This window comes from Protopterus annectens, chromosome 14.part0 (assembly GCF_019279795.1).
Source record: "Protopterus annectens isolate FY-2018-M chromosome 14.part0, PAN1.0, whole genome shotgun sequence".
In the NCBI taxonomy this organism is placed as follows: domain Eukaryota; kingdom Metazoa; phylum Chordata; order Ceratodontiformes; family Protopteridae; genus Protopterus; species Protopterus annectens.
Genome location: NC_056748.1, coordinates 397,106,509 through 397,132,716, shown reverse-complemented (window position 1 = coordinate 397,132,716; position 26,208 = coordinate 397,106,509). Strand labels below are relative to the sequence as shown.

At 44.2% G+C, this 26,208-nt stretch overlaps 1 protein-coding gene across 8 annotated transcripts in view; it reads left to right on the top strand.

Annotated features, from left to right (window-relative positions):
• Nucleotides 1-26,208, top strand: part of MKI67 (marker of proliferation Ki-67) — a 404,744-nt gene that overhangs the window by 355,288 nt on the left and 23,248 nt on the right. For all 8 annotated transcript variants that reach the window (XM_044056164.1, XM_044056162.1, XM_044056163.1 and 5 more), the window contains one exon: nt 6,006-10,067. In XM_044056164.1, coding sequence (XP_043912099.1) covers nt 6,006-10,067 — 4,062 coding nt within the window. The remainder of the gene's footprint in view (nt 1-6,005; nt 10,068-26,208) is intronic.

Here is a 26,208-nt window from a genome sequence, read left to right as displayed (position 1 = left end):
GACGCCTCGGATTATGCTTGGGGAGCTCATTTTCTAGACAAATGCCAACAGGGTTCTTGGACAAACACCTTCTATGGCACATCAACTTGAAAGAAATGTTAGCAGTCCAAAATGCTCTTCTAGCCTTCCAGACTCTTTTGAAGCCAGGACCTCTGCTAATTCGAACAGACAATACCACAGTCATGTGGTACATAAACAAGCAAGGGGGCTCTCACTCTTACCCCCTTTGCAGACTTGCCATGACCTTATGGGACACAGCCCTAAATTTGAATCTGGATCTTCAGGCACAGTTCATTCCAGGAAATCAGAATCTCTTGGCAGACAGCCTAAGCAGAAACATTTTGGATCCTCACGAATGGATGTTGGACCCCAACTTATTCAGCAAGATAACTGCAGTTTGGGGCTGTCCTCAGATAGATCTGTTTGCATCCCATCTCAACCATCAGTTGCCTCTCTTTTGCACGAGGTCCTTCCACAAGACAGCTTGGAAAGTGGATGCCCTGTCCTTCAGCTGGAGGAATCTTTCGGGATATGCCTTCCCTCCTCTTCCTCTTCTGCCTCTGGTATTGCTAAAGATAAAGCTGGACAAACCCAGACTGATCATTTTGATAGCTCCAAATTGGCCTCGTCAGTTTTGGTACCCTACTCTACTGCACCTTTGCTTGGAACCCCCTTGGAGTCTTCCTCTGACCCATTCTCTACTGTCCCAGCATCAGGGTCAGGTATTTCACTCTCAAATCAAGACTCTCTGCCTGGCAGCTTGGCTCATCAAAGGCAATTGATTCCTTCTCTTCCTAAACAAGTTTTGGATATTCTTTTGGAAGCTAGGCGTCCTACTACAAGGAAATCTTATGCTTCTAAATGGAAAAGATTTTGTATTTGGATGCAGGATCGTGGCTCTGATCCTTTAACACCTGTTATTCCCTCTATTTTACTTTATCTCTCAGACCTTTTAATTAAAGGTCTTTCCTTTTCTTCCATTAAAATTCATGCTTCTGCTATTTCGGCTCATTTCAATTGTGATCCTCCCATTTTTTCCCACCAGCTGGTTAGACAATTTCTGAGAGGAGCTAAGAATTTAAGACCTCCTAGATCTCCTCCTGTCCCTCTTTAGGATCTCAACTATGTCTTGGAAAAGCTTACTTTGCCTCCTTTTGAGCCTGCTGCCTCTGCGGATATTAAGTTCTTATCCTGGAAGACCGCTATCTTGTTGGCCTTGACTTCTGCCAGAAGGGTGTCTGAGTTACAAGCCCTCATGGCCGTGGAACCATACCTCATCTTCCATCAGGACAGAGTTTCCTTGAGGACCAATCCTACTTTTATGTCTAAGGTAGTTTCTAGTGTGGCTCTAAATCAGACTATTCACCTTCCTACCTTTTTTCCAAAACCCCAAAATAAGGGGGAAAGGATTTTGCATTCATTGGACGTACACAGGCAACTACGTTTTTACCTGGACAAAACTAAAGGTTTCAGAAAATCAGATCACTTTCTTATCTCATTTGCTTCCAGTTCTCTAGGTAAAGCTATTTCTAAGCAAACTATTTCCAAATGGATTGCTCATGGAATAAGATATTGTTACTCTCTTTATGGAAAACAGATTCCAGGTACCGTCAGGACTCATTCTACTAGGGCAGCTGCCACTTCAGCAGCCTTTCTCAGAGGAGTTCCTACCAAGGACATTCTGGAGGCTGCCACTTGGAGCTCTGTGCATACCTTTTCCAAGCACTATAACCTCCCTTTGTACTCTAAGTCTAGGGCAGGCTTTGCCTCTGCTGTCTTGCAGGGTCTTCTAGCTGCACCTTCTTCATAACCTCCTCCCGTGTTCTCAGCTTTGGGATTCTACCCTACAGTTATGACTGCAACAGTGAAACACGAAGAACATAGTACAGTTGTGTATACCTACCATAAATGTAGATGTTAGTGTGTCTTCACTGTTGCAGTCGGTGTTTCCCTCCCTCCAGACCCCTCTTGTTTGTTTTTGCTTACTGTGTTTCCTTTTCCACTACCTTTCTGGTGTATTTGTGTTTCTCTTGGGACACCTTTTGGTTTTATGGGGGCTTCTGACATCAGGGGCAAGAAAGGCTGGAGAAGATGGCGTCGGCTGTTAGCTTTATACCCATGCGTTCTGACGTCAGGGTACTTGCTGATACAGCCGACACCGGACCCAGACTTTGATATTCTGGCCGACCTCGGGCTGCCTGCCGGCAGGAGTACCCTACAGTTATGACTGCAACAGTGAAGACACTCTAACATCTACATTTATGGTAGGTATACACAACTGTACTTTTTCCTGACTTTGGTCCACATGTGAGGTATGCCACAAATAGAGCTTTTTGCCGCCTCCGTAAATAGGCAGCTTCCTGGATACTGTACCAGGACACCAGACCCCAAGGCATTAGCAACCAATGCCTTCTCAATAACCTAGAAAAGGAAAGTCCTGTATGCATTCCCCCCTTCCCATTGATACAAAGGGTCCTGCTGAAAATTCAGCAAGACTCTCCCATACTCTTGCTGGTGACCCCCTACTGGCCAAGACAGCACTGGTTCCCCCTTCACCTGTCCAAGGGCAGTCACCACAAGTTATCCCCTTCGGTGGACCTGCTCACACAGAACAAGGGGACTCCGATACACCCACAGTGGCAATCCATGCACCCCACCCTGTGGCACTGAGACTTTCCTTGTGTTGGGTTTCCTGGCCGCCTGCAGGGGATCAGAATCCTATCTCGAAATGGAAAAGGTTTTCTATTTGGTGTCACAAAAGGCAGTTGGATCTGCTGGAAAGCGATATGCCTCTCATCCCGTCATACCTGTGATCTTGTGCAGACTATCTTACTCATCTCTGAAGGCACATCTGTTTGCTATCTCTGCCTGCCTCCCCCTGGATCCACCCCTTGTATCCAGACTTCCAAACTTTTCTTCAAAGCTGTATTACACTTAAGACCTCACAGGCAACAGTCTCCTCCCTGGCACCTAAGCTATGTTATAGAAGAACTCACTCTAGCTCCTTTTGAGCCAGCAGACAAGGCCACCTTAATTTTGCACATGGAAAACTGTACTGCTGGTAGCTCTAACTTCCACCTGGACAGGGTGGCCCTCAGGACCAACAGTCATTCATTCCCAAAGTAGTGAGTGACTTATCCTTTAACCAGCCCATCCACCTCCCCACCTTCTTCCCTAACCCACAGGAGGATAGTGCGTGTGCGCTACATTCCCTAGATGTCCACAGACAACTTTGGTTTGATCTTCATAAAACCAAACATTTTAAGAAATCAGACCAACTGTTTTTCTCCTTCCACCCCAGAGCCCTGGGGAAAGCTGTGAGCAAACAAACCATTTTGACCTGGATCTCCTGGAACATTTCTTTCTGCTACCTTTACCATGGAAAGACCTTGCAGGGCAATGTCAAAGCCCACTCCGCTAGAGCAATGGCCTTTTCTAGAGCATTTTCTAAGGGTGGGGGGGGATTTCTTGGGAAGGATAATCCAAGGTACTTGGTCCCCAGTGATGGCTTGGTGTTTCAGACCTTTCAAGATGCTCTCCTGGATGATTGCAATTCAAATAAACTGTAATCTGGTACATCAGCAAACTGGGTGAACCAGATCTTATCCTTTGTCATAACGCAATGAGAATATTGCTGGAAGAGACCACCCATTGTCATACTCTCATCAATGCACATAATGGGGAAAGCCACTTTACTTGCAGGCAAACTATAAGCAGGTCTATTCTGTTGCCTCACGAATGGCAGGGACTATTCCCAATCAGGTCAGACATGCTGTGATCTTTTTGCATCTCCCACAGTGAGTGCAGCAGGTTTTTTCCCTTGGTTCCTCCACCTGGGAAGTTGCTGAGCGATGCTGTTTTCCACGATTGGCCCTCCGGTTTCTTCTGCTTATCCCTTGTTACCTCTAATTCCCAGATTTCTACAGAGAATTCCGGTTGAAGAGTACCGTTAGCATCTTTCTGGCCTCAAGTTCAGCGTCCCTTCCTGTGGCCTCTTCTCCTGTATCCACCTTGGATACTGGACCCAAGTCCAGATTTTGCGTCTCTCCCATCAGGAATGACACATTCAGATACCAACCGTCAAGTTAACCCCATGGCTTCTATACTTCCAGTGATGGCTAAACAGTCCAGGTTTTCTTCCTCAATCTGCTGTATTCTCATGTTAAAAGGTTTCTGCTAGAAAAATTTACAGACTTAAATGGAAGAGATCTGGCTATTCCAGAGAGACCTATATCCTCTTTCTGCCCCTGTCTCCACGGTTCTTGAATTTCTGGCCTCCATTTTTTATAAAGGGGCGAATTAGTAAACTGTCAAGATTGAGTTGATGGCTATTTCCAATTTTCTGGTAAAAAATTACTTCTCTTAAGAAGCCATTCTTATTGGCAACCTTCTAATCCGAATCTGCTCTCCCAGTCAAGGATCCACCCCCGTGGAATTTGACTGTTATGCTGCAAGCACTCTCAACCTCCTCCTGAGCCATGAGCGAAGATGCATCTTGAATTCTTGTCCTGGAAAACGACTAACAGAAAGGATAGCAACCAGAAAAATCAAGTATCTAAACTCGTGGCCCTCTCCTCAAGATCTCCAGATTTCATTTTTTATAAGGATAGGGTTTCCCTATGCAAAAACCCACCTTTGCCTAAGGTGGGCTTCTGAATAAGAGTCAGGTTATCAATCTACTTGTATTCCAGAATTTTCAAATAATTCTACATTTTTGGTCATGCACTGACGGCCAAGATTCTTTCTTAGAATCAAGACTTTAGGAAAGCTGATCAGTTATTTGCATCTTTTTAACAAGCACTACCAAGCGTGCTCTCTCCATAACTCTTGTCCTTTTTATAACAATTTGGCGTGCACATGTTTGAAACTGCAAACAATCTGAGGTTTGCTAGGATGATGGGGCATTGTGGGTAAAAGGAAGAGCTAGTGAGTTGGATCAGTGAATGTGGTAGAAGTGGCTCAACTTGACCTGAGGTCAGATCAGAGACCCATTAGTTAAAGAATGAAAATGGACATCACTGATGTATCGTTACGGTGAGTGCATAACTGCTTTGGGGTTTTTTTGCTATGTCAGCTCCATCAAACCACTTAAGGAGCCAGCAATTGTATTGATCAGGCCTGGATGAAAGAATAAGGATCCATTGTTATGTTAAGTGTATAACTGCTATTTTTCCAAGTTAGTGTCCTCCTCATTGGCCTAAGCACCTTTAGGTATTGTGGTGAAGAGGCATGGTGTTTAGAACTAAATTTAATCAGTGGTGCCCTTAGTCTAGCTGTTTGTGCTGCAAGAGCAGGATTATCCTTTTAGCTTTCCAAGCTTTTGATTTCCTAGAGATTTTTGTTTTTACAGTGGTGGTAATTTGCTTTCTTTAAGCATTTTCTAGATGGAATTTTGAATTGTATAAGGTAATATGATGTGGACCCAACAACGCTGAGGTCTGAGGAATTTAAATTGGCATAGGCATAACACCCCAGTGGAGAAATGGGTAAATTGTGCTTTGTAATGTAGGGTTTACTTTTTAGAATCAAACTACTTATTTTTAATTAAAAAAAATGCAATCCTCCTTAACCATACTTGAGTCAGGACATACGCAAGTGCTCAACTCTCTTACCAATGCTAGTTGTCAAAACAGACTTTCTTGGGACAGTGTTCTAGTGTTGCACTGATGCTAATTGCATGTTCCCTGGATGCAAATTTGATTTGTGCCTACCCCTGAACCCTCCTCTCCAGTAAATAACTTTGGAATGATGCATTCTGGGGTAGTCCCTTAGTTGTGCAGTAACTGCATTTTTTCTAAAGTTTGAACTCTTGCATGTAGCTTTTGGATTGTGATTCCTCATTGGCTGTAATGTTTAAAAATGGGCTAATGCATATGAAAGTTAGAACTCCCCTGAAAGTGTGGCCATAAATATTAATAGCCGCTTATGATTAATGTCAAGTTTGTGTTTTCTGATAAAAATGTTACTATTGTTTTTGACTGGTATTTTTTTTTTCTAACCTGTAGACACCTTGCAAGTGAAGACTAAAGATAAGTATACCGTACTTAAAAGGTCAACTCCAGTGCGTGCTGAAAGAAATAAAAGGCATGGTGCAAAAGTGATCCCTCCGACTTGCATTCAGGAAGTTGCAGATTCAAATAAATCTACATCAGAAACTCTAAAAGAAAGTGTTCTCCGCAAGAAATCGCAGAGAGATGTGTCTGTGCCTGAAAGCCTTGATTCTGTGCACGTTGAAGTTTCTAAAACAGTTACTGCAGTTACGGAGGCAGATGGAAAGTTGGCTTGCTTGGACACTGATAGCCATACAGTATCTAATAAAGAGCTCGGAGTTGATATTTCACCTAAAGGAGCAAGAAGAAAAACACCAAGTAATGTTTTACATACTGAAACAGCAGGGTTGAAGGTCAAAAGCAGACGGACCAAAAGTAAAATCCTTGCTGCTTCTGATGGGAAGGATGTTAAAGGAAGTAAAGATCAGACTGTTACTACTGAAGCTACAGCTACACGATCTAGGAGAGGAAAGAAAGCTGAGCCTGCAGTCTCTGCAGCTGTGAAGGAAATGTCTGAAGGTGTTAAACTTTCTTTTAATTTGCCTAATTCTGGGAGTTCAGAATTTGAAGATACTTATGTACAACGATCTAAAAAACACAAGACAAAGCAAATTACTGTTGCAAGCAAGATTAAAGAGGCTAACCAACCTTTTGTACAGACTGATAAGGATGTACATGTTGCAGAGCAGTCCAACAAAAGCATAACTGAGCACCGTAGTGTTTCTTTTGAAAATGAACACATTTCAGAAAGAGAAGCAAGGTCACCCAAGCGATCTACCAGGAGGAGGAAGAATGACGAAAAAGGTAGTTCTGGTGGAAAGGAAAGTCTGCCATCAGCTGACCAGCATTCTGAAGAGCAAAATGACCCTGTGAAAAACATTGAGTCTAAACAAGCCACCAAGACCAAAAGAGCTGTGCTTCGTAATATACCTCTGGAAAGCGAGACCATACCAGTTAACAAACTACCTCTGCAAGAAGCTAAAGTTGATGTGGTTTTGCTGTCTAAGCAATCAGCCAGAAGAAAAAGAACTTTGCTTCTGGAAGTTCCTTTGGAAAATGAAGCTTTAGTGCTTGACCAACTTCCTTTGCAGCCAGCTGAAGCCAGCTCTAAGAATGCAATACTGTCTGAGAGATCAACCAGGGGAAATAGATCAACCAGGGGAAATAGATCAGAGTCTCAGAAAATTACTATGGAACATGAAACTGAGATGGCTATTGAAAAACCTCCACAGTCAGAAGCAGATGCTGCTGGCAATGAAGTGATTCCATTACCCAAGAGAGCCACCAGAGGAAAAAGAGAGGAACTTCAGAGTGTTCCCTTGGAAAGCAAGACCGTCATAGCTGCTGTTCAACTTCCCCTGCAGGCAAGAAGTGCTGCAGGTAACTGTGAGATGGTGGTCTCCTCTAAAAGAGCTATTAAAGGAAAAATAGAGCTTCCACTGCAGCTGCTTACTGCTGACAGTGGAGTTATTTCATCAAAACGGTCTACTAGAGGAAAAAGAGGTGAACTTTTGAATATTCCTTTGGATAATGAAACTGTAAGCACTGATGCGCTTCCTGTGCAGGTGGTTACTGTTGCTGATAGTGAGGGGAGTTCCTCTAAAAAATCTACCCGAAGAAAAAGAACAGATCTTCAGAACATTTCTTTGGAAAGTGATACCATAACCATCAGTGACAGACTTGCACCAGTGGTTGCAGCTGCTCTGGAAAATGTGACTTCTAAACGATCCACCAGAGGTAAGAAAGCTGAGCTTCAGCATATTGTGGAAAGTGAGCCTGTAGGTGCCCTTGATCAGCTTTCAGTGCAGGCAGCTATTCCTGTGACTGAGATATCCATTAAACGAACTACAAGAAGCAAAAAAAGGGAACTTCGGAGCAGTCCATCAGAAAGTGAGAAACCGGAGGATGCTTTTTTGCAGTCTGTGCAAACACAGAAAGCGGAATCTGTTGAAAATGTTGCCTCATATAAACGGTCCGCTAGAGGCAAGAAGACTGCATTTCATTGTGGTCCTGTTGGCCCTGAGACTTTAACACCAGCTAACCAACTTTCTGTCAAGGAAGCCACGTTCTCCAGACATTCTTTAGGAGACAAAGCAAGACAAATGGGGGATAATGTGGCTGCAGATAATTTGCAGAAAAAAGGCAAGTTCCGGAATGTGATTAGGCAAGATAAAGATAACTGGGACACAATTCCAATTTCACAGATTTTTGAAACCGAAGAAAGACATCTGGTTCCATCTAAAACTAAGTCTGTACAGTGGCACCATTCAGTAACAGACTCTAACACCACTGATATTCACAAGTCTGGAACCGAAGTAGAGAGATCTGAATTTAAAAGATCACCACGAGGCAAGTTTAGTAACACAGGAGGTATGGACATAAAGTCTAAATACAGTGAATATAAATTATCCCACAGTAAGTCTTCACAAAGAAGAAAACGGGAAGCTGAGGAGGATGTTCTGGTGCCAGCAAAACGACCAAGGGTGGGAAAATTGGATAAAGACTCAACTGCTGAAGTGCCTGCTACACCCAAGTCTCAAGTTAAAAGTGCACATAGTGGCAAGGATTTGTCTCTTGTGAAAGAATACGTGGCACATGGTACTAACCTGCAGCTCTCTCAGAGTGAATCTCGTGAAAGTTTAAATACATCAAGTGCAGATAGTGAAGATACAATGCAAGGAAGCAAGTCTTTGAGGCGTAGGATGGCAGGAAGTAGGAAAACTGAAGTTAGTCCATCAAAAGCAAGGATTGTAACCACACATTCAAGAAGGCTTCCAAGGGGAAAAATGAATAGACACCCTTTAACACATGAAGCAGAAAAATCTTCCAGTATGGCTGTTACAACTGAATCCCATGCGGAGATTACTACGAAGCCAGTAGTTGGGAAAGGTGAAGTAGAAAGAAGTGGCTTTAAGGGTGATAAATTGCAGCCTAAATTAGTAGGAGAGGAAGAGGGACTGCTGCTGAGCAAGTCTGATTCTAAGATGGGCCCTGTAGAAACAAAACTGAAGCAGATAACATCTGAAACTCTTGTTGCATTTTCTATTTCTGGTAGCCCAAAACTTACTAGAAAGAGGGATGCTTCTCAGAATAAAGTAGAGAGCCAGGAAACGAAACCTATTTCTAGTAGAGTAACCACAGGAATAGATGGACAAATTGCAGGTTTCAGTAGGCAAGAATCTGTTGCAAGTGGAGAGGAGCAAAACATTCAGGCTGAATTTAATAAAAGAAGCAAATGCAATAAACCTACACGTGGGGGGGGGGAAGCAGTCTCTGATTTGTCAAGTTCTGCAAAAGTATCCGAATACAGACTTAAAAATACTCCAAGGAGGGGTTTGCGTGCAAGAGCTTTTGGTGAACAGGAAGGCACTGCTACCATTGCTGCCTCTGAAGTAGCAGAATCAGCTAAGAATACTGAAACTACTTTAAGACAAGATGAGAGTAGGCATGGAAAATACATCCGATCTTCAAAGTATTCCAGCATTGGTGCTAGTCCTACATCGGTAAATCTGACAAAAGGTGATGTGTCTGAGAGCTTAGATTCTAGTGAAGTAGCACCCAGAAGAGGGGGTCGACAGAGACCTCCTATAGCAAATGAAATGGAACAGAAGGTTATACCAGTTAAAGAAAATGTAGGTAAAAAAACTCGCAAGAGCAAGAAAGCTGAAAGCCACAGTACAGATGGGCCTTTTGAAGTGCTTGAAGTAGCTCTTGAGACTAAACAAAAGGCAAATGTAGCTGACCAAGATAAAGCACTTTCTAAAGACTCCACTCCATCTGTAGCATTTCGAAGTGGCAGACGAAAACAAGCTGCTCAACATGAGCCTGAGACTCAGCCCAGTCTCCCAAAAAATTCAGTGAACTCTCCAAAAAGAAATAAAGAGAAGGATCAAACAGAAACTGGACCTGAAATTCTAGCTGGCATGCAGGTAATTCCTAAAAAAAGCACTTCAAAGAGAAACCAAGATAAGGATGCAAAGGGAGAACATGAATTTCCTGCTAAAAAGTTTAAGCCAGGTAAGGATATTCAGTGTTTCTGCATGGAATAAGACTTGTCACTCAGTTTCATTCCTCTTAATATAGCATAGTTTGTCAGATGGTGGGATTTTAGTGTTTTTTTTTTCTTTTCATTTGCTTCATGTGTTCCTTGTGTGCAGATTTTAGGTTCTAGACAACTTTACAATGAGTAATTCTCTTATCTCTACTGTTTTGGATGGTATTGGTCATTTTTTCTGTTTTGGATGACAGGTTGACAAAATGTGAGCTCTGGTGAGGTTAGGGTCACAGAGTGGTATGCCTGTCGTGTAGTTAAGAATAGAGGACATAAGTGTTTAGACTAGCAATTTGTGTTGTAGGTGGGTGGTGTATGAGTTAAGGGAGAGTCTAGGGTTTAGGTTTTAAATTTCATTTTTAGGGTAGCCATTTGTACACTTTCCCAGAAATCTCTGGCACCTCTGGATGACCTCACTTGGTATTCTTCAGCTTAGCGTTCTGAGGTAGCTTAGCTAAAGACTTGTGGAACACAGTGATGTCAGACTACCCAAATATTGCTGCTAGGCCAAGACAGCTGTCCCTTTTCTATCTCAATTTTCAGCCTTTTGGCTTTTGTCTCCACTAACCATTCCAGCAGTTCATTTTATTTGTTGGTGAAAATACTAGATTTAAAGAAAGTCACTATTTACCTAGCAAGAATTTCTCAGTGGTGTATTCCCCTTAAGAACAATCACAGGTGTTGCTTGCTTTGCTTAGCAGGTGCTTCCTTTGTAAATTTTACATTTTACAAAATCTCTACAGATCTCACCAGTTGCTTACAAGTCATAAGAATTCTGTGGTGGTAACTTGTACCAGACCAGCAGTACCGCAAGAGGTTATTCACCTATAGGTTACTTAATGTAGGTGTGCATACGTGGTGGCTCCTGTGCCCCCACCATTCCCTTCTTGCCTACTCTCTGCCCTGTTTGCCAACATGAGGATACTGTGAATTAAAGGGGTCAATCAGTGTTTTCAGAATGGGTGTCGTCAGAGGCTGTAAAATCTATTTTTATTTATTTTTTTTTTTTATTTTTATTTTTTTTTTGCAAAGTACTGTGCAGTTGAAGACTGCAGTGGTTTCCTTTGTACCCTTTCCACAGATGGGAGTGCAGTTACTGTGTTAATTTTTAAAGAAGCAGTAGCGTGAAACTTTCAGCAAGGAATTAAAAGCTAGAAGCCCTTTAGGGCAGGAAACTATTTTGATGTCAGTCTTCATTCATTCTTGACGAATGGGACTCTTCAGACTCCTCTGAACTGACTCTGCCGTTATACAGCTCACACCACCAAACAACCTCTTTAACTAAGGCCCTACCCACAGTGCCCCTCTCCATTACTCCCACACCTCACTTGCCCATCTGATATGGGGTTGCGTCAGTCGATGCTCTCAAGCAAAGTGGATGTTCTTCATTCCACATTGCTGCAGTCCTAACTATTGGGTAGTCCGCTGTCCAGTCGGCCCGAATACCAAAGTATATGGCTGACGTCGGTCAGGGCGCATTAGACTGACGTCAGTACGTCAGGGTACTAATGCGCATGACCGTCATATCCTCTGTCTTTTTTGCCGCATGGTCCGATGCAGAAGCAATTTTGCGAGTGCAGGTTGGCGTTCTGAAAGTTTCTGAAGTCAGAGTTTCAGACCGAATCAAAGTTGGCTAAGTACCCGTTGGGAATATTTTGTTTTTCTTGCCTCAGTATTTAACCGGATGTCAGAAAAAGTGAATAACTGTATTTCTTGTGGGAAACAGATACCTCATAGGGATTACCATACTTTGTGTATACCTTGTTTAGGGCCTGAGCACGACGTTGTTGGATGCCGCTCTTGTGCTAGATTTAACAAACGCACTATTAAGAGAAGGTTAGACTGTGCCAGGTTAGTGTTTGGGAAGCGTTGTAATTATAAAATGCCGTCGGATGCTCCGGCCGCTTCGAAAAAGCAAAGATAAAGCAGCAAAGCCTAGGGTGGAGGACCCGACAGTCCCAGACGTCGATTCTTTGGAAGGCTCAGTGGAGCCAGAGGTTTTGCCAGGTGTCTCTTTGGAGTCTCAGGAAGAGACTTTACTGTTACAGGATGTATCCTCTCAGGAAGTAGGCCAGGCTGAGGGGGCTTCTCAGGTGGCTGTTCTTCCCTCTCTTCCTAAGGTAGTTAGAGCCTCTCCTTCAGTTTCCAAGGCTTCTTTGAGGGGCAGGCCAAGTTTAGCTTCTGTGGGAGTTTCTCCTAGTACTTCAGGATCTTTGCCTAAGAAGCATATGCTTAAAATGGCAGAGGATTTGATTACTATGATTAGGGGTTCTATGCCCCCTCCTGATAAGAGGCCTAGGGTGGAACCTGAGTTTGAGAGTTTTGAGCAATGCTCGAGGCTTGAGTCTTCGGCTGAAGACTTGCAGGAGTACCCTCCTTATTCTGATTCTGATGTGGATGATTCTACTCCTTCTGCTTCTCCTCCTGAGGATTTTTCATTTTCAGAGACTCTGCATTCCATGAGGGAACATTTTAAATGGGAAGGTCAAGATTTCTCTGATTCCAGGAAAAGGCTTAGGGAATTCTTGTTTTTACCCCAGCATAGGCCTTTAGCTATACCTCCTGTTTTGGATGTGGTGGAAGATGTCTTTGCAGAGGCTTCCCTGAATCCTGATTCTCTGCCTCCTGCACCAGTTAAACCGGATAGGTATTATAGGGTGCCTGAAGCTCATAAGTATCTTTTTAAGAGTCCTAGGGCAGACCCAGAAACTGTCTCTCAGGGGCCCAAAGGTGTGAAGGCCTCAGTTGTTAAAAATCCTGTCCCTCCTGATAAAGAGGCAAGGGCTTTGGATAGATGGGGAAAGAAAGTGTATACTTCTTCCACTTTAGCCATGAGGCGTTGAATTGTCAGTTTCACATGTTAAAATATCAGAATTATCTTCTTTCACAGTTAAAATCTAAGGTGGATGCTCTGGCTGAAGGTATTGAGTGTAAAGAGTTGCAGGATTTAGTTCATGTGTCTGAACAGGTAGGTAAACATTCCTTGCAGTGTGGTTTTGATGCTGTGCAAGCCTCCTCCAGGGTGGCTGCCACTGGTTCTGTTCTTCGTAGGCACGCCTGGCTGAGAGATCAGAATTTAGCTGAGCATGTTAAGACAAGGATTTTGGATGCTCCTTTACAGTCTGATGTGTTGTTTGGTTAAGCCTGTGGAAGCAGTTTTGAAGAAAATGGAGGACAAGGCTAAGTCTATGCAAACTGTTAAAGATTTTTTGCAGGTGCAGCCTCCGAAGTTTAGTAGAAATTGGCCTACTAAGGGATGGACTTATCCTGCTTATGATTCCCAGTCTAGGGGTAGGTCTAGACGTGGTAGGGGCAGAGCTCAGGGTTCTTTTAGGCCTAGGACAGGGAGTTCCCCTGCTCAGACTTCGGGTGAGGGCAGGGGTCAGTCCTTTCGTAAGCAGACCCAATGACCTGCCTTTTCAGCTGCCAGTACATTCTCGCCTGGCAGCACCTTTGGGAGGAAGGCTGTCTCTTTTCAAAGAAAATTGGGATTTACTTACCCAAGACAGATGGGCTCTGGATATTATTCACCACGGTTACAGGTTTTATTTCCATACCTTGCCTCCTTTCAAAGGCATGCCAGACATTCCTCCTCTTCAAAGGACAGAGGCTCACAAGCAAATTTCTCTGTTGCTCCAAATAGGGGCCATTCAGTCAGTTCCTGTGCCGGAAAGGGGCCTAGGATTTTATTCTCGCCTGTTCCTAGTACCAAAGAAGGGGAACACGTGGAGACCAATTCTGGATTTATCTATCCTCAACACTTATCTGGACATTCCCAAGTTCAAAATGTTGTCGTTACAACAGCTTTTACCTCTGCTGGGCAAAGATCACTGGATGGTAACTTTAGATCTCAAGGAAGCTTACCTTCATGTGCCAATCAGACTAAGTTGCAGGAAGTATCTGCGTTTTGAGCTGGAAATTCTCATTATCAGTTCTCTGCATTGCCCTTTGGCTTATCTACTGCGCCCAGAGTATTCACAAAGGTTCTGGCTCCAGTGATAGCTTACTTCAGGCTAAAAGGCATCCAAATCTATCCTTACTTGGACGACTGCCTGATTCTGGCTCAAGAAAAAGAAGATCTTCTACAGCATCTGGAATATGTCATAGCAGTGCTAAGATGCCTAGGGTATTCTGTGAACGAAATAAAGTCCAGTCTAGTACCCTCTCAAGACATGTGCTTTCTGGGTGTGAGACTGAATACAGCAGCCCAGATGGCCTTTTTAACCCCGGACAAATAAAAGAATCTCTCCAGTTACTTCCATCATCTATCTCTTCAGTCCGGGCTGACTGCAAGGACAGTCCTTCAAGCCTTAGGGTTCATGGCATCTTGTATTCTGGTACTTCCCAATGCCAAACTGCATATGAGGAAGCTACAATGGTATCTCAAAAATCTGTGGACACAGCACTGCCAGGATTTGGACACTGTCATTCAAATAATACCTTGCATTCAAAAGGAATTTTTGTGGTGGGCTCAGGAATGTCACCTAAACAAGGGACTCTCTGTGACCCGGCCAGAGGCAAGTCAGATTCTAATGACAGATGCCTCAGATGTTGCTTGGGGAGCTCATCTAAATGGAAAGTGGATACAAGACAAGTGGCCTGCCAGACTACAGCATCTACATATCAACATGAAAGAGATGTTAGCAGTTCAGTTTGCATTAATTGCCTTCAAGGAGTTACTTCTTCCAGGGCAGGTGTTGATTCTAACAGACAACACAACTGTCATGTGGTACATCAACAAACAAGGGGAACACATTCTTACCCATTGTGCAGACAAGCAATGATTTTATGGGAGACTGCGCTCAGTCTGCAACTAACTCTTCAGGCAAGGTTTCTGCCGGGAGCACAGAACTCCTTAGCAGATGTGTTAAGCAGACAAATCATGGATCCCCACGAGTGGAAACTGGATCTTCATGTATTTCAAAAATTGACAGTGTCATGGGGAACTCCAGACATAGATCTGTTCGCTTCTCCACTAAACCACCAGCTGCCAAAGTTTTGCACGAAAGGATTTCATCACACAGCTTGGAAAGTGGATGCTCTTTCTTTCAGTTGGAAAAATCTTCATGTGTATGCCTTTCCACCTCTGCCTCTTCTTCCAAAGGTGCTTCTAAAGGTACGACAAGACAAGCCAAGGATGATTTTAATAGCTCCAGATTGGCCTCGGCAGCACTGGTACCCATTACTGAGGAGTCTGGTAAGGAAGCCTCCATGGCCTTTACCCTTGATTCCACACCTGTTGTCTCAGAAGGACGGTCATCTGCTCAATGTCAAGCTTCACTCTCTACATCTAACCGCCTGGCATATTCTGTTTTGAAAGACAGCAGGTCTCAGCTTCCTCAACAAGTTTTAAATGTGATTATGGAAGCCAGAAGACCTAGTACAAGGAAAGTGTGCAGAAAAATGGAAGAGATTTTTGTTTTGGAGTGCAGCAAACAATTTGGAGATTACTGAGCCAAATTTGAGTGTGGCTCTTCAATATCTTACTGAGTTACTGGACAAAGGTTTGTCTTTCTCTTCCATTAAGATTCATGCTGCAGCAATTTCAGCTCACTATGATTGTGACCCACCATTGTTTTCGCATCCTTTGTTCAAGCAATTTCTTAGAGGGGCAAAGAATATAAGACCCCCGTAGAGCTCCTACTCCTGCTTGGGATCTCAATTTTGTGTTGGAGAAACTTACTCTACAACCTTTTGAGCCTGCTTGGCTACTGCTGATTTGAAATACTTGTCATGGAAGACTGCTTTTTTGTTGGCCATTACTTCTGCAAGAAGGGTTTCTGAGTTGCAGGCCCTTATGGCAGTGGAGCCTTTTTTGATTTTTCATAAGGATAGGGTATCTTTACGTACTAATCCTTCCTTTATGCCTAAGGTGGTTTCTAGTGTAGCTTTAAACCAAACTATTCATTTGCCTACCTTTTATGCAGATCCCCAAAATAAAGGGGAAAAGATTTTGCACACTTTAGATGTACACAGGCTATTGCGTTATTATTTGAGCAGGACTAAGGATTTTAGGCAGTCTCAGCAGTTGTTTGTTTCTTTTGCTTTGACTTCAAAGGGCAAGCCTGTGTCAAAACAAACTATTTCTAGGTGGATTGGGTGTTGCATTACATTTTGTTATTCCCATCATGGCAAGGAGATTCCAGCTGGGATTAGGCCTCATTCCACTAGGGCTACTGCCACTTCCACAGCATTTCTTAGGGGGGTGGCAACTAAGGATATTTTGGAGGCAGCTACTTGGAGTTCAGTGCATACTTTCTCTAAGCATTATCACCTTCCTCTCTACTCTAAGTCTAGGGCTGGTTTTGCCACAGCTATTTTGCAAGGCATGTTGTCAGTTCCTGCTTCCTTATAATTTGCCAGCCTCCCTTACCTCTGCTTTGGGATTCTACCCAATAGTTAGGACTGCAGCAATGTGGAATGAAGAACATAGTACAGTTTTGTACCTACCATAAATGTAGATGTTCGAGGATCCACATTGCTGCAGTCCAATTTACCCTCCCTCCTTCCCCTCTATGTTTAGGGGTGGTTGTGTAGGTGAGGTTATATTCTGCTAATTGTGTATATATTGTATATATATATTTTTTGGTGCAGGTATTTTGGGAGTTTTTGTTTTTGGCCTTATCTTTTCAGGGTCTTCTGACATCTGGGGCAAGAAAAGACTGAGGATATGACGTCGGTCATGCGCATTAGTACCCTGACGTACTGACGTCAGTCTAATGCGCCCTGACCGACGTCAGCCATATACTTTGGTATTCGGGCCGACTGGACAGCGGACTACCCAATAGTTAGGACTGCAGCAATGTGGATCCTCGAACATCTACATTTATGGTAGGTACAAAACTGTACTTTTTATATCTTTTTTTCCTTCAAAACTTGTTCCTTGCACTTTTTTTTCCATTGTACTCTGAGTGTGTTGGTGTATATAACCTTTCCTCTACTCCTTTTTACCCGTTTTACTTTCTCCATTACCACCGTTGGTAGTTTGTTTCCCTTCTTTTTCTACCTCTTAAGTAATGTTTGATACTGTTGCTTGTGTCTTACTCTTCTCCTTACCTATTATATTGATTTCTTACAGTTGTTGGGTTTCCCTTCCTTTCTGTTAAGAATGATTGGGTGTGTGCGATTTCTTTAAAATGGAGACGCAGAAGGTCACTTCAGGCTTTAAGCAGTGCCAAGATTGTGTACGAAAGATGCCCAATTCAGATGGGCATCTTTTGTTTGTATATTTGGGTGTGCCTCACTGTAAGGCCGGCCAGGATTTCAGTTCCCGAACTTTGACAGAACGTCAAAATAAACTGATTTTAAAGGGATTGTTAAAATCTTCCTTTGGCTAAGCCCTCTCTAAGCCAGTCTTCCAAAACTGAAATTAAAAAGAAGCCCTCTGTGCCAAGCTCACCATCGGCACCAGACTCCAAATCATACAAGCATTAGGGTCTTCATAACCGAAGAGTAAAGTTCCCAAATTGACAACGGTCAGCACTGACAGTTGTCCCCATTGGGTACTGACTTGTTTCTGCACCGATCTTGACTACCTCAGCACAGTCTCATTGGCATCAAACTTGGCATTGTCTTCTCCAGCAACCTTGACTTGCCACTTGGTTCTGACTTCTGCATCTGTTCTGCACCATATGGTGCCAAAGATTGAAGTAATTGTACCTCCCAGAACAAGGCATCTCCTTCTACAGATCCCTTTCTGGGTCAACTCCCCAGCCCTCTTGTAGACCAGAGTCTCCGTCTGGAATGTTGGTCCATTCAACCAGAAGTCTTTCCGATGTAGATTTGGTGAGATTGGTAGATCAGCTTTTAGCGGCCAGGGGTCTTCCCGCACCCACTCGACCTCCCTCCTGGAGCTGAGCCTATTCTCCCAGGACTCCTCTGGATTATCCTCAGACCACCTCCTTTTATTGGTTCGGAGCCCACCACTTCAATTACCCCGGTTCCAGCTTTTTTGGTGCCGACAAGCTCCTGTGGTACCAGGTTCGGATGTCTTTGGCTCCAACAGAACCAATAGACACCCGGGGCCAATGTTCAGCTGTCAGTTCGGGGGGGGTTCAGTACGGTACAGATTGTTGGCTTGGGGCCATCTTTGGCCCTCAGAGCCTTAACAGTTGATTCCCCTGGCTTCTGCTTTTGAGGGTGGCCATGCAGAGTGGGGTGTGACCCCAGTTCCAAGGTTTTCTTTGTTCTGGGCACCCATCCCTCTTTTGGGGGGGGGGCTGCCTTCCAGATTGTGGGCTTTCAGCCTGCCCCTTGTACATTGCAGTGGCACATTTGTACCCTGTGGATCGCAGCAGTCTCTCAAGTTAGGACAGTGGGTACCGAAGTGCCAAGATATCTCTGTTCAGGGCCCCTCTTTGGAGTCCTCCCTAGAGATCCCCAATGAGGAACCTGTAAGAAGACCTGTAAGAGGAGGCATATTCCTCAGAAGAATCTGTCACGGAAGAGTCAGATTACGATGAAGGGAAGGATTCCCCCAGCACCCCTAAAGATGTATTTGGAAATTACCTAGAAATCTTAGAGGGATGATGGGAAGTCCTCCAATTCATCCTCAGAGGAATCTGAGCTCTTGCAGGCCTTCGGTGCTCACCCATCTACTTCCTGGGTGACCACTCCTGCTTGATGACCTTATTAAACTGATTGTGCAGCGGGCATGGAAGGGGGCATGGAAGGCTCGCAATTCTGTAGAGCCAGTTCCCTGAGGTCAGGTCAGACAAATTTTTAACAGCTCCTGAAGATCAGCCTCATTGGGGCAAGGGTTTAGCAGTAGATGCCTTGGTGGTGGCGGCGACCACCAAAAGAACTTTCTGATAGTTCCACTGTCGTCCGTTCTTCTAACAGTCTCGGACAAGGGACAGGTTTGAGAAGCAGGTCTTTGCATAGTCTACCTTTGCTCTTGGGTACTTTAACTTCATGGCACACTTATAGACTTCAAAGGGATCTGATAAAGGAGCTATCTGGTACCCTAGCTGCATCTGATGAGGTACAGGATAAAGTTGCACCTCAGCTTGCCACCCTGGAGTCCGTATCGAAGCCATCCATATGACTTATTGCTCATGCAGCCAAAGGAACAACTAGGGCAAGTGGTTTCAGGTGTTGCCATAAGGTCACACCTGGATGCGCTTGTGTGACTTCGTGGGACCTTCCAAGTCTTCCTTCGTCAGGTGTGAAAAAGAAGGAAAGGCCCTGTCTGCTGTGGGTATTTTTCTCTAAATCCTAAATCCTTCTCTAGGAATCATAGCAGTGGAAAAATGCAGTTCAAAAAATCCCAAGGGCCTTTTCAAGACACACATGGTGAATAATCCCCTCAGGGCAGATGGAGTTCTAATGAAGAGGCCCTCCCCATGGCAGAGAAGGTCCATGAAATCGGGGCTCCAGAGAGTCCTCTGGACAGACCCTACCAGTGTTCCTGAACTGAGGCTCAATTGCTTAACTCAGTCGGGGGAAGATTTTTCACTGCACCAAACAGCCTTGGCTAACTTCGGATACTTGGGTGCAGAGCATTATCACTAGAGTTTACGGAATTCCCCTCACTGTTTTTCCACAGTCCCCAAAACGAGCAATCGGAGGGCTCGAGCAGCCGTAGAGATTCAAAAGCTGCTCAGTCATTCAAGTGCCACGAGACCAAAGTGGTTCTGGATTTTATTTGAGATTCTTTAGTGCCAAAAAAGACAGGGGACTGGAGACCAATTTTTAGCTCTCAGCCTTCTGAACAAGTTCGTTCAGCAATCAAAGTTCTGGATGGTCACTTCTGTCTATCCTCCCTTTTCTGGAGGAGAACAATTGTATGTGCTGTGTGGATCTTCAGGGCACATTACCACATAAAGATGGACAAACTCTTCAGAAAGTTCCTTTGCTTCCAGCTGGGAGCCAATCTCTTCCAATTCAGTGTGTTACCTTTCAGTCTTACCATAGCCCCCAGGGTGTTTGCATGGCAGCAGTAGCAACTCACTTGAGACTACGCAGTTCGAGTATTTCCTTACCTAGACTGACACACACATACAAGGCATCTACTGCTTCAAGCCACAGACTTCATATTTACCCTTTCCCAGTCTTTGGGCATTACGATAAACCGAGAAATCCCAGTTGACTCCAACGCAAGACCTATAGGAGCATACCTATAGCGCCTCTCCCTCTACACAGGGTACAAAAATTGAGATTGCAGGTGCAATTAATCATTTCCAAAAACAAGGTTCCTGCTCTTCTAGTCTTATAAGATCTGGGATCTATGACCGCGACCTTAAGCCTAGTGCCTCTCCCATGGTATGAGGCTGATTCAATGTCTCTTGGCGCAGTGGTCAATTCTGACATGGCCAATGTTGTGCCACATTGATAAGTTGTTGCAAGAAAAATCCCTATCCCGGTGGATGAAGTCAGAAGAAAACTTATGGGGCTGGACCTTCACTCCCTCTCTGCCCACAGCCATAGTGACCACTGATGCTTCCCAGATCAGGTGAGGAGGGGCATTATCTAGAACAGTTTTAGGCACCTGGTCCCCACAAGAGGCTAACTTGCACATAAATGTCCTAGAATTGAGGAAGGTGCTTCTAGCGTTGCAAGCCTTTCTGCCTGTCTGTTCTCCCTTCTGGGACAGTTGCAATCCAGCCAGACATGTCCATAGTCTGGTACTTCATATAGGGAGGAAATAGATCCTACCCCTTGTGTCCAGAAGCTGTCAGGATATGGCAATGAGCTATACTTTCCAGTCGTTTTGCATTTTTTTAATAGCCACTCATATCTCGGGAAGCTCCAATGTGATAGCTGACAAAATGAGCAGATGTATGCCTCACGAGTGGTCGCTCGCGCTCTGATCTTTTTGCCTCCCCAATAAACAAGTGCAGCAGCTACTTTGCCCTAATTCTCAGACAGTGGACTCCTCAGAAGATGCTCTTCCTCAATTGGCCCCTGGGATTTCACACCTTTCCCCCTATTCCTGAAGAAAGGTCAAGGTTGAAGCAGTGATCCTCATTGCACCCTATTGGCCCCCATCAAGTCTGGCTCTTTCTTTGGCCTCAGCTGACTCTTTCTTTGGCCTCAGCTGATTCACCGTCCTTGGCTTCTGGATCCAGTCTAGACCTGCTGTCTCACCCGCAGGGATTGATGCATCCGAATCTTCGGTCTCAAGCTGACAGCTTGGTATCTCTAATTCCATTAATTACCAGGTAATCAAATGATCTTCCCCAATACAAAAGATCCTCTTGGCCTCTCATAAACCATCCTCTAGGAAATTCTAGCTTAGCAAATGAGATTCTTTTTCTGGGCCTGTGTGAAAAATTTTAGATCCCTTTTTAGCACCAGTTGATACTATCTTGGAGTTTCTAGCATCACTTTTTAAAGGTAGGAGCTTGGTTACCACCATTAAAGTCCAGTTAGCAGCCATTTCCAGTTTTCACAATGGCTTTGGTCATACCTTTGTTTCCCATCCTTTATGCAAAACATTTCTTAAAGGTGCTAAATGTTTAAGCCCCCTTTCAAGGATCCTATAGCTCCATGGGATTTCACTTTAGTACTACAATCTTTGGTCCTTCGGCCATTTGAGCCAGCAGCTACTTGCAATCTCAAATTTCTATCACTGAAAACTTTCTGGTGGCCATCACTTCTGCAAGGAGGGTTTCTGAATTGCAGGCTTTGTGGCAAATATCCTTGCTTGATTTTTTACAATGACAAGGTATTGAGAACTAATCCTTCCTTCCTAAAGCGGTTTAATCTAATATTAACCAGACTAATAGTCTTGCCTGTCGTCTTAACAAAATTTTTGAATAAGGGTTAATACTGCTTGCATCTGCTAGATCACAGACAGCTATGTTTTTATCTTGACAGAACCAAGCAGTCTAGAAAATCAGACTAATTTTGTCCTTTTCAGTTTCGACCTTGGGCAAACCTCTCTCAAGTCAAAATGGCTTGAGGATTGTTACTTTAATTTACAATCGTAATAACCGCAAGTTGCTTCTGCCTATTAAAGCACATTACACCAGGTCTGTATCTGTCTCTGCTGCTTTTCATTCCAAGGCCTCCATGAAAGAAATATGCTAAGCCACAATGTGGTCTACTCCCCATACCTTTATCACTCATAAATTGGATATGGCTTCCAGCGGAAGAGCATCCTTTGGCTCTGTGGTGCTCGGGAATATATCCTTTAGGGCCACCCAGGATCTAAAGTAGTTGGGGACTCTGCCCCATTCATCAAGAATGAAGATTGACAACATAGGATAAAGTTGCGTTCTAACCATGACGTTCCATCTGTGTTGTCTGTTTTCATTCGTTCTTGACATCCCACCCTCCTGCCCCTCCAAAGGACTTCTGGAGGTTCAGACACTTGTTCTAGGAGGTCTTTCAGGGTTTGCCTTAAACAGGGCTTCTGATACACTATACTTCAGCTGCAAACTTGATCTGAGGTAATGGAGAGCGGTGGGAATTGTGGGTAGAGCCTTAGTTTGAGAGTTTTCTTGCTGGCACGGGCTGGCTCTTCCAACTCCTCTGAACTGGCTCTGCCATTAGTCCCATTAGTCAGGAATGAATGAAGATCGACAACAGATTGGAGCGTTATGGTAAGAACATAACTTTATATTAGAGCTTGCTAAGCTCTGCAAATGTCATTCAGGAACATGCTCTCAAGATGCTTTCTACACCCTTAAACTCATCAGCTGTTAAGGCATAAGTACTGGGGAGTTTCACAAAAACATGTAATGTAGCCTGCCACAGAAGTACCCATTGAACCTCTGGTGTCTTGTCTGTATAGCTTTAACCTGCAAGTTGTTGAAGTCAAAAGTGGCTGATCAGACCTTTAGGTCATTGCGACTATGGTTATGTACATTTTGAAGGCATACACTTTTTGAAAAGGGACGTTTGTTAAATTGCCTTCAGTTACAAGGTGCTGGTGAAGTAGATGTATCCATTACTGCAGAACAGTGGCAACCAAAGCACATTTGAATTGTCTTAAATGCAGCCGTTTGTTAGTACCATTTATAGGTGTTGGCACTGTAGCAGATGTTCTTAGTGTTTCACTGTTGCGGTCATTACATTTGGGTTATCTGCTTGCAGTAGCAGTCAGTCTGCCTGATTAGCAAAGTCTTGGGTCCTGTGTCGGTTGCTGTCCCATGACGTCAGGTCGCCTGGTATAAAGCATGCAGCCAACGTCATTACATCAGTCTTTCTTGCTGTGCAGTGCCCGAAGCAGTTTGCAAGTGCCGGTCAGCCGACTCATGAAATTTTCGTTTTGAAGTTTAAGGTGAAAGCCAAGTACCCCGTTGGGGACACTTTTTTTTTTTTTTCTTGCTCCTTACTGATGTCGGTAAAAGTTAATAATTACACTTGTGGAAAGCAAATACCTCACAAAGATTTTCATTCGTACTGTATTCCTTGCCTAGGCCCTGACCACGACTTACCTTGCTGTTGGTTTTGTGCTTTATTTAATCTGCACACTGTCATTTTTGCTTCTAAATATTTCGGTTCTCTGTTTAATTATCCAGAAATGTTGTTGGTTAGCCATCTGACTACCGGGTTTGTGAAAAACGCAAAGATAGACTGCGACGGACCACCAAGGTCCAAAGCTGCCGGTGCCTTCTCTCCTAAGCCAGTTCACCGGTACTCAATGAAGTGCTTTCGCAGACCCTGATGCCCGCTACTTCTGACTCTCGGGCCTCTTACTGAGACCCATTTGGAGTCCGGTATGCTGCAAGATGCTTCAACTGTGGAACCTGCGGGTGTGTCTACCTTGGATGAGTCCGGAGCCGCTGTGCAGGCACTGGCTTCTGAGGGTGTATTCAGGCCTACGGTCTTGCATATTAAACAGACGACTCCTACATTTAGGCCAAAATCTCGAACCCGACGCCCAGGCTGCATGCCCAGGCCTGTTTGCCTAAAAAAACAAATAAGAATGGCTGAAGATCTTATAACTCTAATCAGGGGAAGCCATCCTCCCCTTCTAAGAGACCTAGGACTGAAGTTTATGAATCTTCTGAACAGGATTCTGATTCTTCTGATCTGGATTTGCCCTTCTCTACTTATGAGTATTCTGATGCAAAGGACTATGTTCTCTCTGCTTCCCCTCCAGAGGATTTTTCTTTTGGTGAGACCTTACATACTCTGGAGCATTTTCACTGGGAAAGCCATGAGTTTTCTGATTCAAAAACGAGACTGAGGGATTTCTTACTCCTGCCTCAGCATAGGCCTTAAGATAAACCTCCTGTACTAGACATTGTTGCCTTTTCAGAATCTAGTTTGGCCCCTGATCCTCTGCCTTCTGCCCCCAGAAAACCTGACCGATTATTACAGGGTTTCTGATTTTCACAAGTTCCTTTTTAAAAATCCTATTGCGGTTCCAGAGACCATTTCACAGGGACTCAAGGGCATTAAGCCTTTTACTGCTAAAAATCCTACCCCCTCTGAGACACCAGGGCACTGGATAGATGGGGCAAGAAAGTTTACACTTCTGCAACCTTTGCCATTAGGGCTTTAAACTGCCAGTTTCATATGTTAAAGTATCAACAGCATGTTGTTGTATTGCTTAAACAGAAAATGATTCCTGACTGTGCTGAAAATAAAGAATTGCAGGATTTAATGCATTCTGCAGAAGAGGTTGGCAAACGTACTTGGCAATGTGGATTTAATTCATTAGAGGCGTCTTGCAGGACTGCTGTCACTGGGTCTGTGCTCAGAAGACATGCTTGGCTTAAGGAGCAAGGTTTGCCTGATCATGTTAAAGCTAAGTTGTTGGATGCTCCCTTAAGTCAGGGCCGCCTGATGTTTATCGTGTTACCCTGCTGCAGTCATCACACTTGGGTCATCCTGTCGTTAGGCGGTCCCGCAGTCGGCCGGATTTCCAAAGTCTTGGTCAGACGTCGTTTGTCGCCTCATCCCTGACGTCAGTGCGCCAGGGGTACATATATTGCAACCGACGCCATTTTCCCCAGTCTTTCTTGCTGCGTGGTGCCCGAAGCAGAAGCAGTTCGCAAGTGCCGGTCGGCAGACTCCTGAGATTTTTTAATTCGAATTTCAGAACCAAGTACCCCGTTGGGGAAACTTTTCTTGCCTCAGACCGATGTCAGAAAAAGTTAATTATATTTCTTGTGGGAAGCAAGTACCTCATAAGGATTTTCATTCTTATTGCATACCTTGCCTAGGCCCTGATCACGACGTCACTTGTCGTTTTTGTGCTAGATTTAATAAACGTACTATTAAAGGACTATGATTTCGCACAACACTTTTTTGGCAGAAAATTTTATTATAACATGCTTTCGGAGCTACCAGCGTGCACAAAAAGCGCAGGGATAAGGATAGACCGCCCAGGCCTAAGCCCGATTCCGAGGCCTCGGTTGATCCAGTCTCCGGTTATCAGTGAGGCTCTGATGCAGCCTCTGACTACCGCAGTTCAGGAACCCGAGACCGCTACGGATATTTTGACTGATTGTACTAGGCCGACGCAGCCTTTTACTTCAGGCCCTACCGACTATTTACCTTCCAAGGACGTCTGTGTTTCTGAAACACCATCGCCTTCTGAAGGCGTTTTCAGACCGATTACTCTTGCAGTCAAAACGTTTTCCAAGTCGAAGACTCCTTCCAAATCGAAAAAGGCTTCACTTCAGTCTCCTGTTCAAGGCCCTATGCCTAAGAAACAGATGCTCAAGATGGCTGAAGATTTGATTTCTCTCATCAGGGGTTCTCTGCCTCCTCCTGACAAAAGGCCTAGACAAGAGGAAGAATCTGTTTCCTCTGAACAAATGTCTCTTTCTTAGATTCCTCTGAGGACAAAGACTATTCCTTCTCTCCTTAGGAAGATTCTGATGCTGAGGACTCTATTCCCTCAGCTTCTCCTCCAGAAGATTACTCTTTTGGGGAAACTTTACACACTGAGGGGACATTTTCACTGGGAAGGTCAGGATTACTCTGATTCCAAGCAAAGGCTCATTTTCTTTTATTCTCTCTAGCCATCCTTCCTGTTTTGGACATTGTGGATGTCTATTTAGAATAAAGTTTCAACCCTGACTCTGTCTCTTGCCCCGGCCAAGCCTGACAGATACTACAGAGTTCCGGATTCCCACAAATTTCTTTACAAACGCCCAGTAGCTGACCCAGAGACTATCTCCCAGGGTCCCAAGGGGGCTAAGG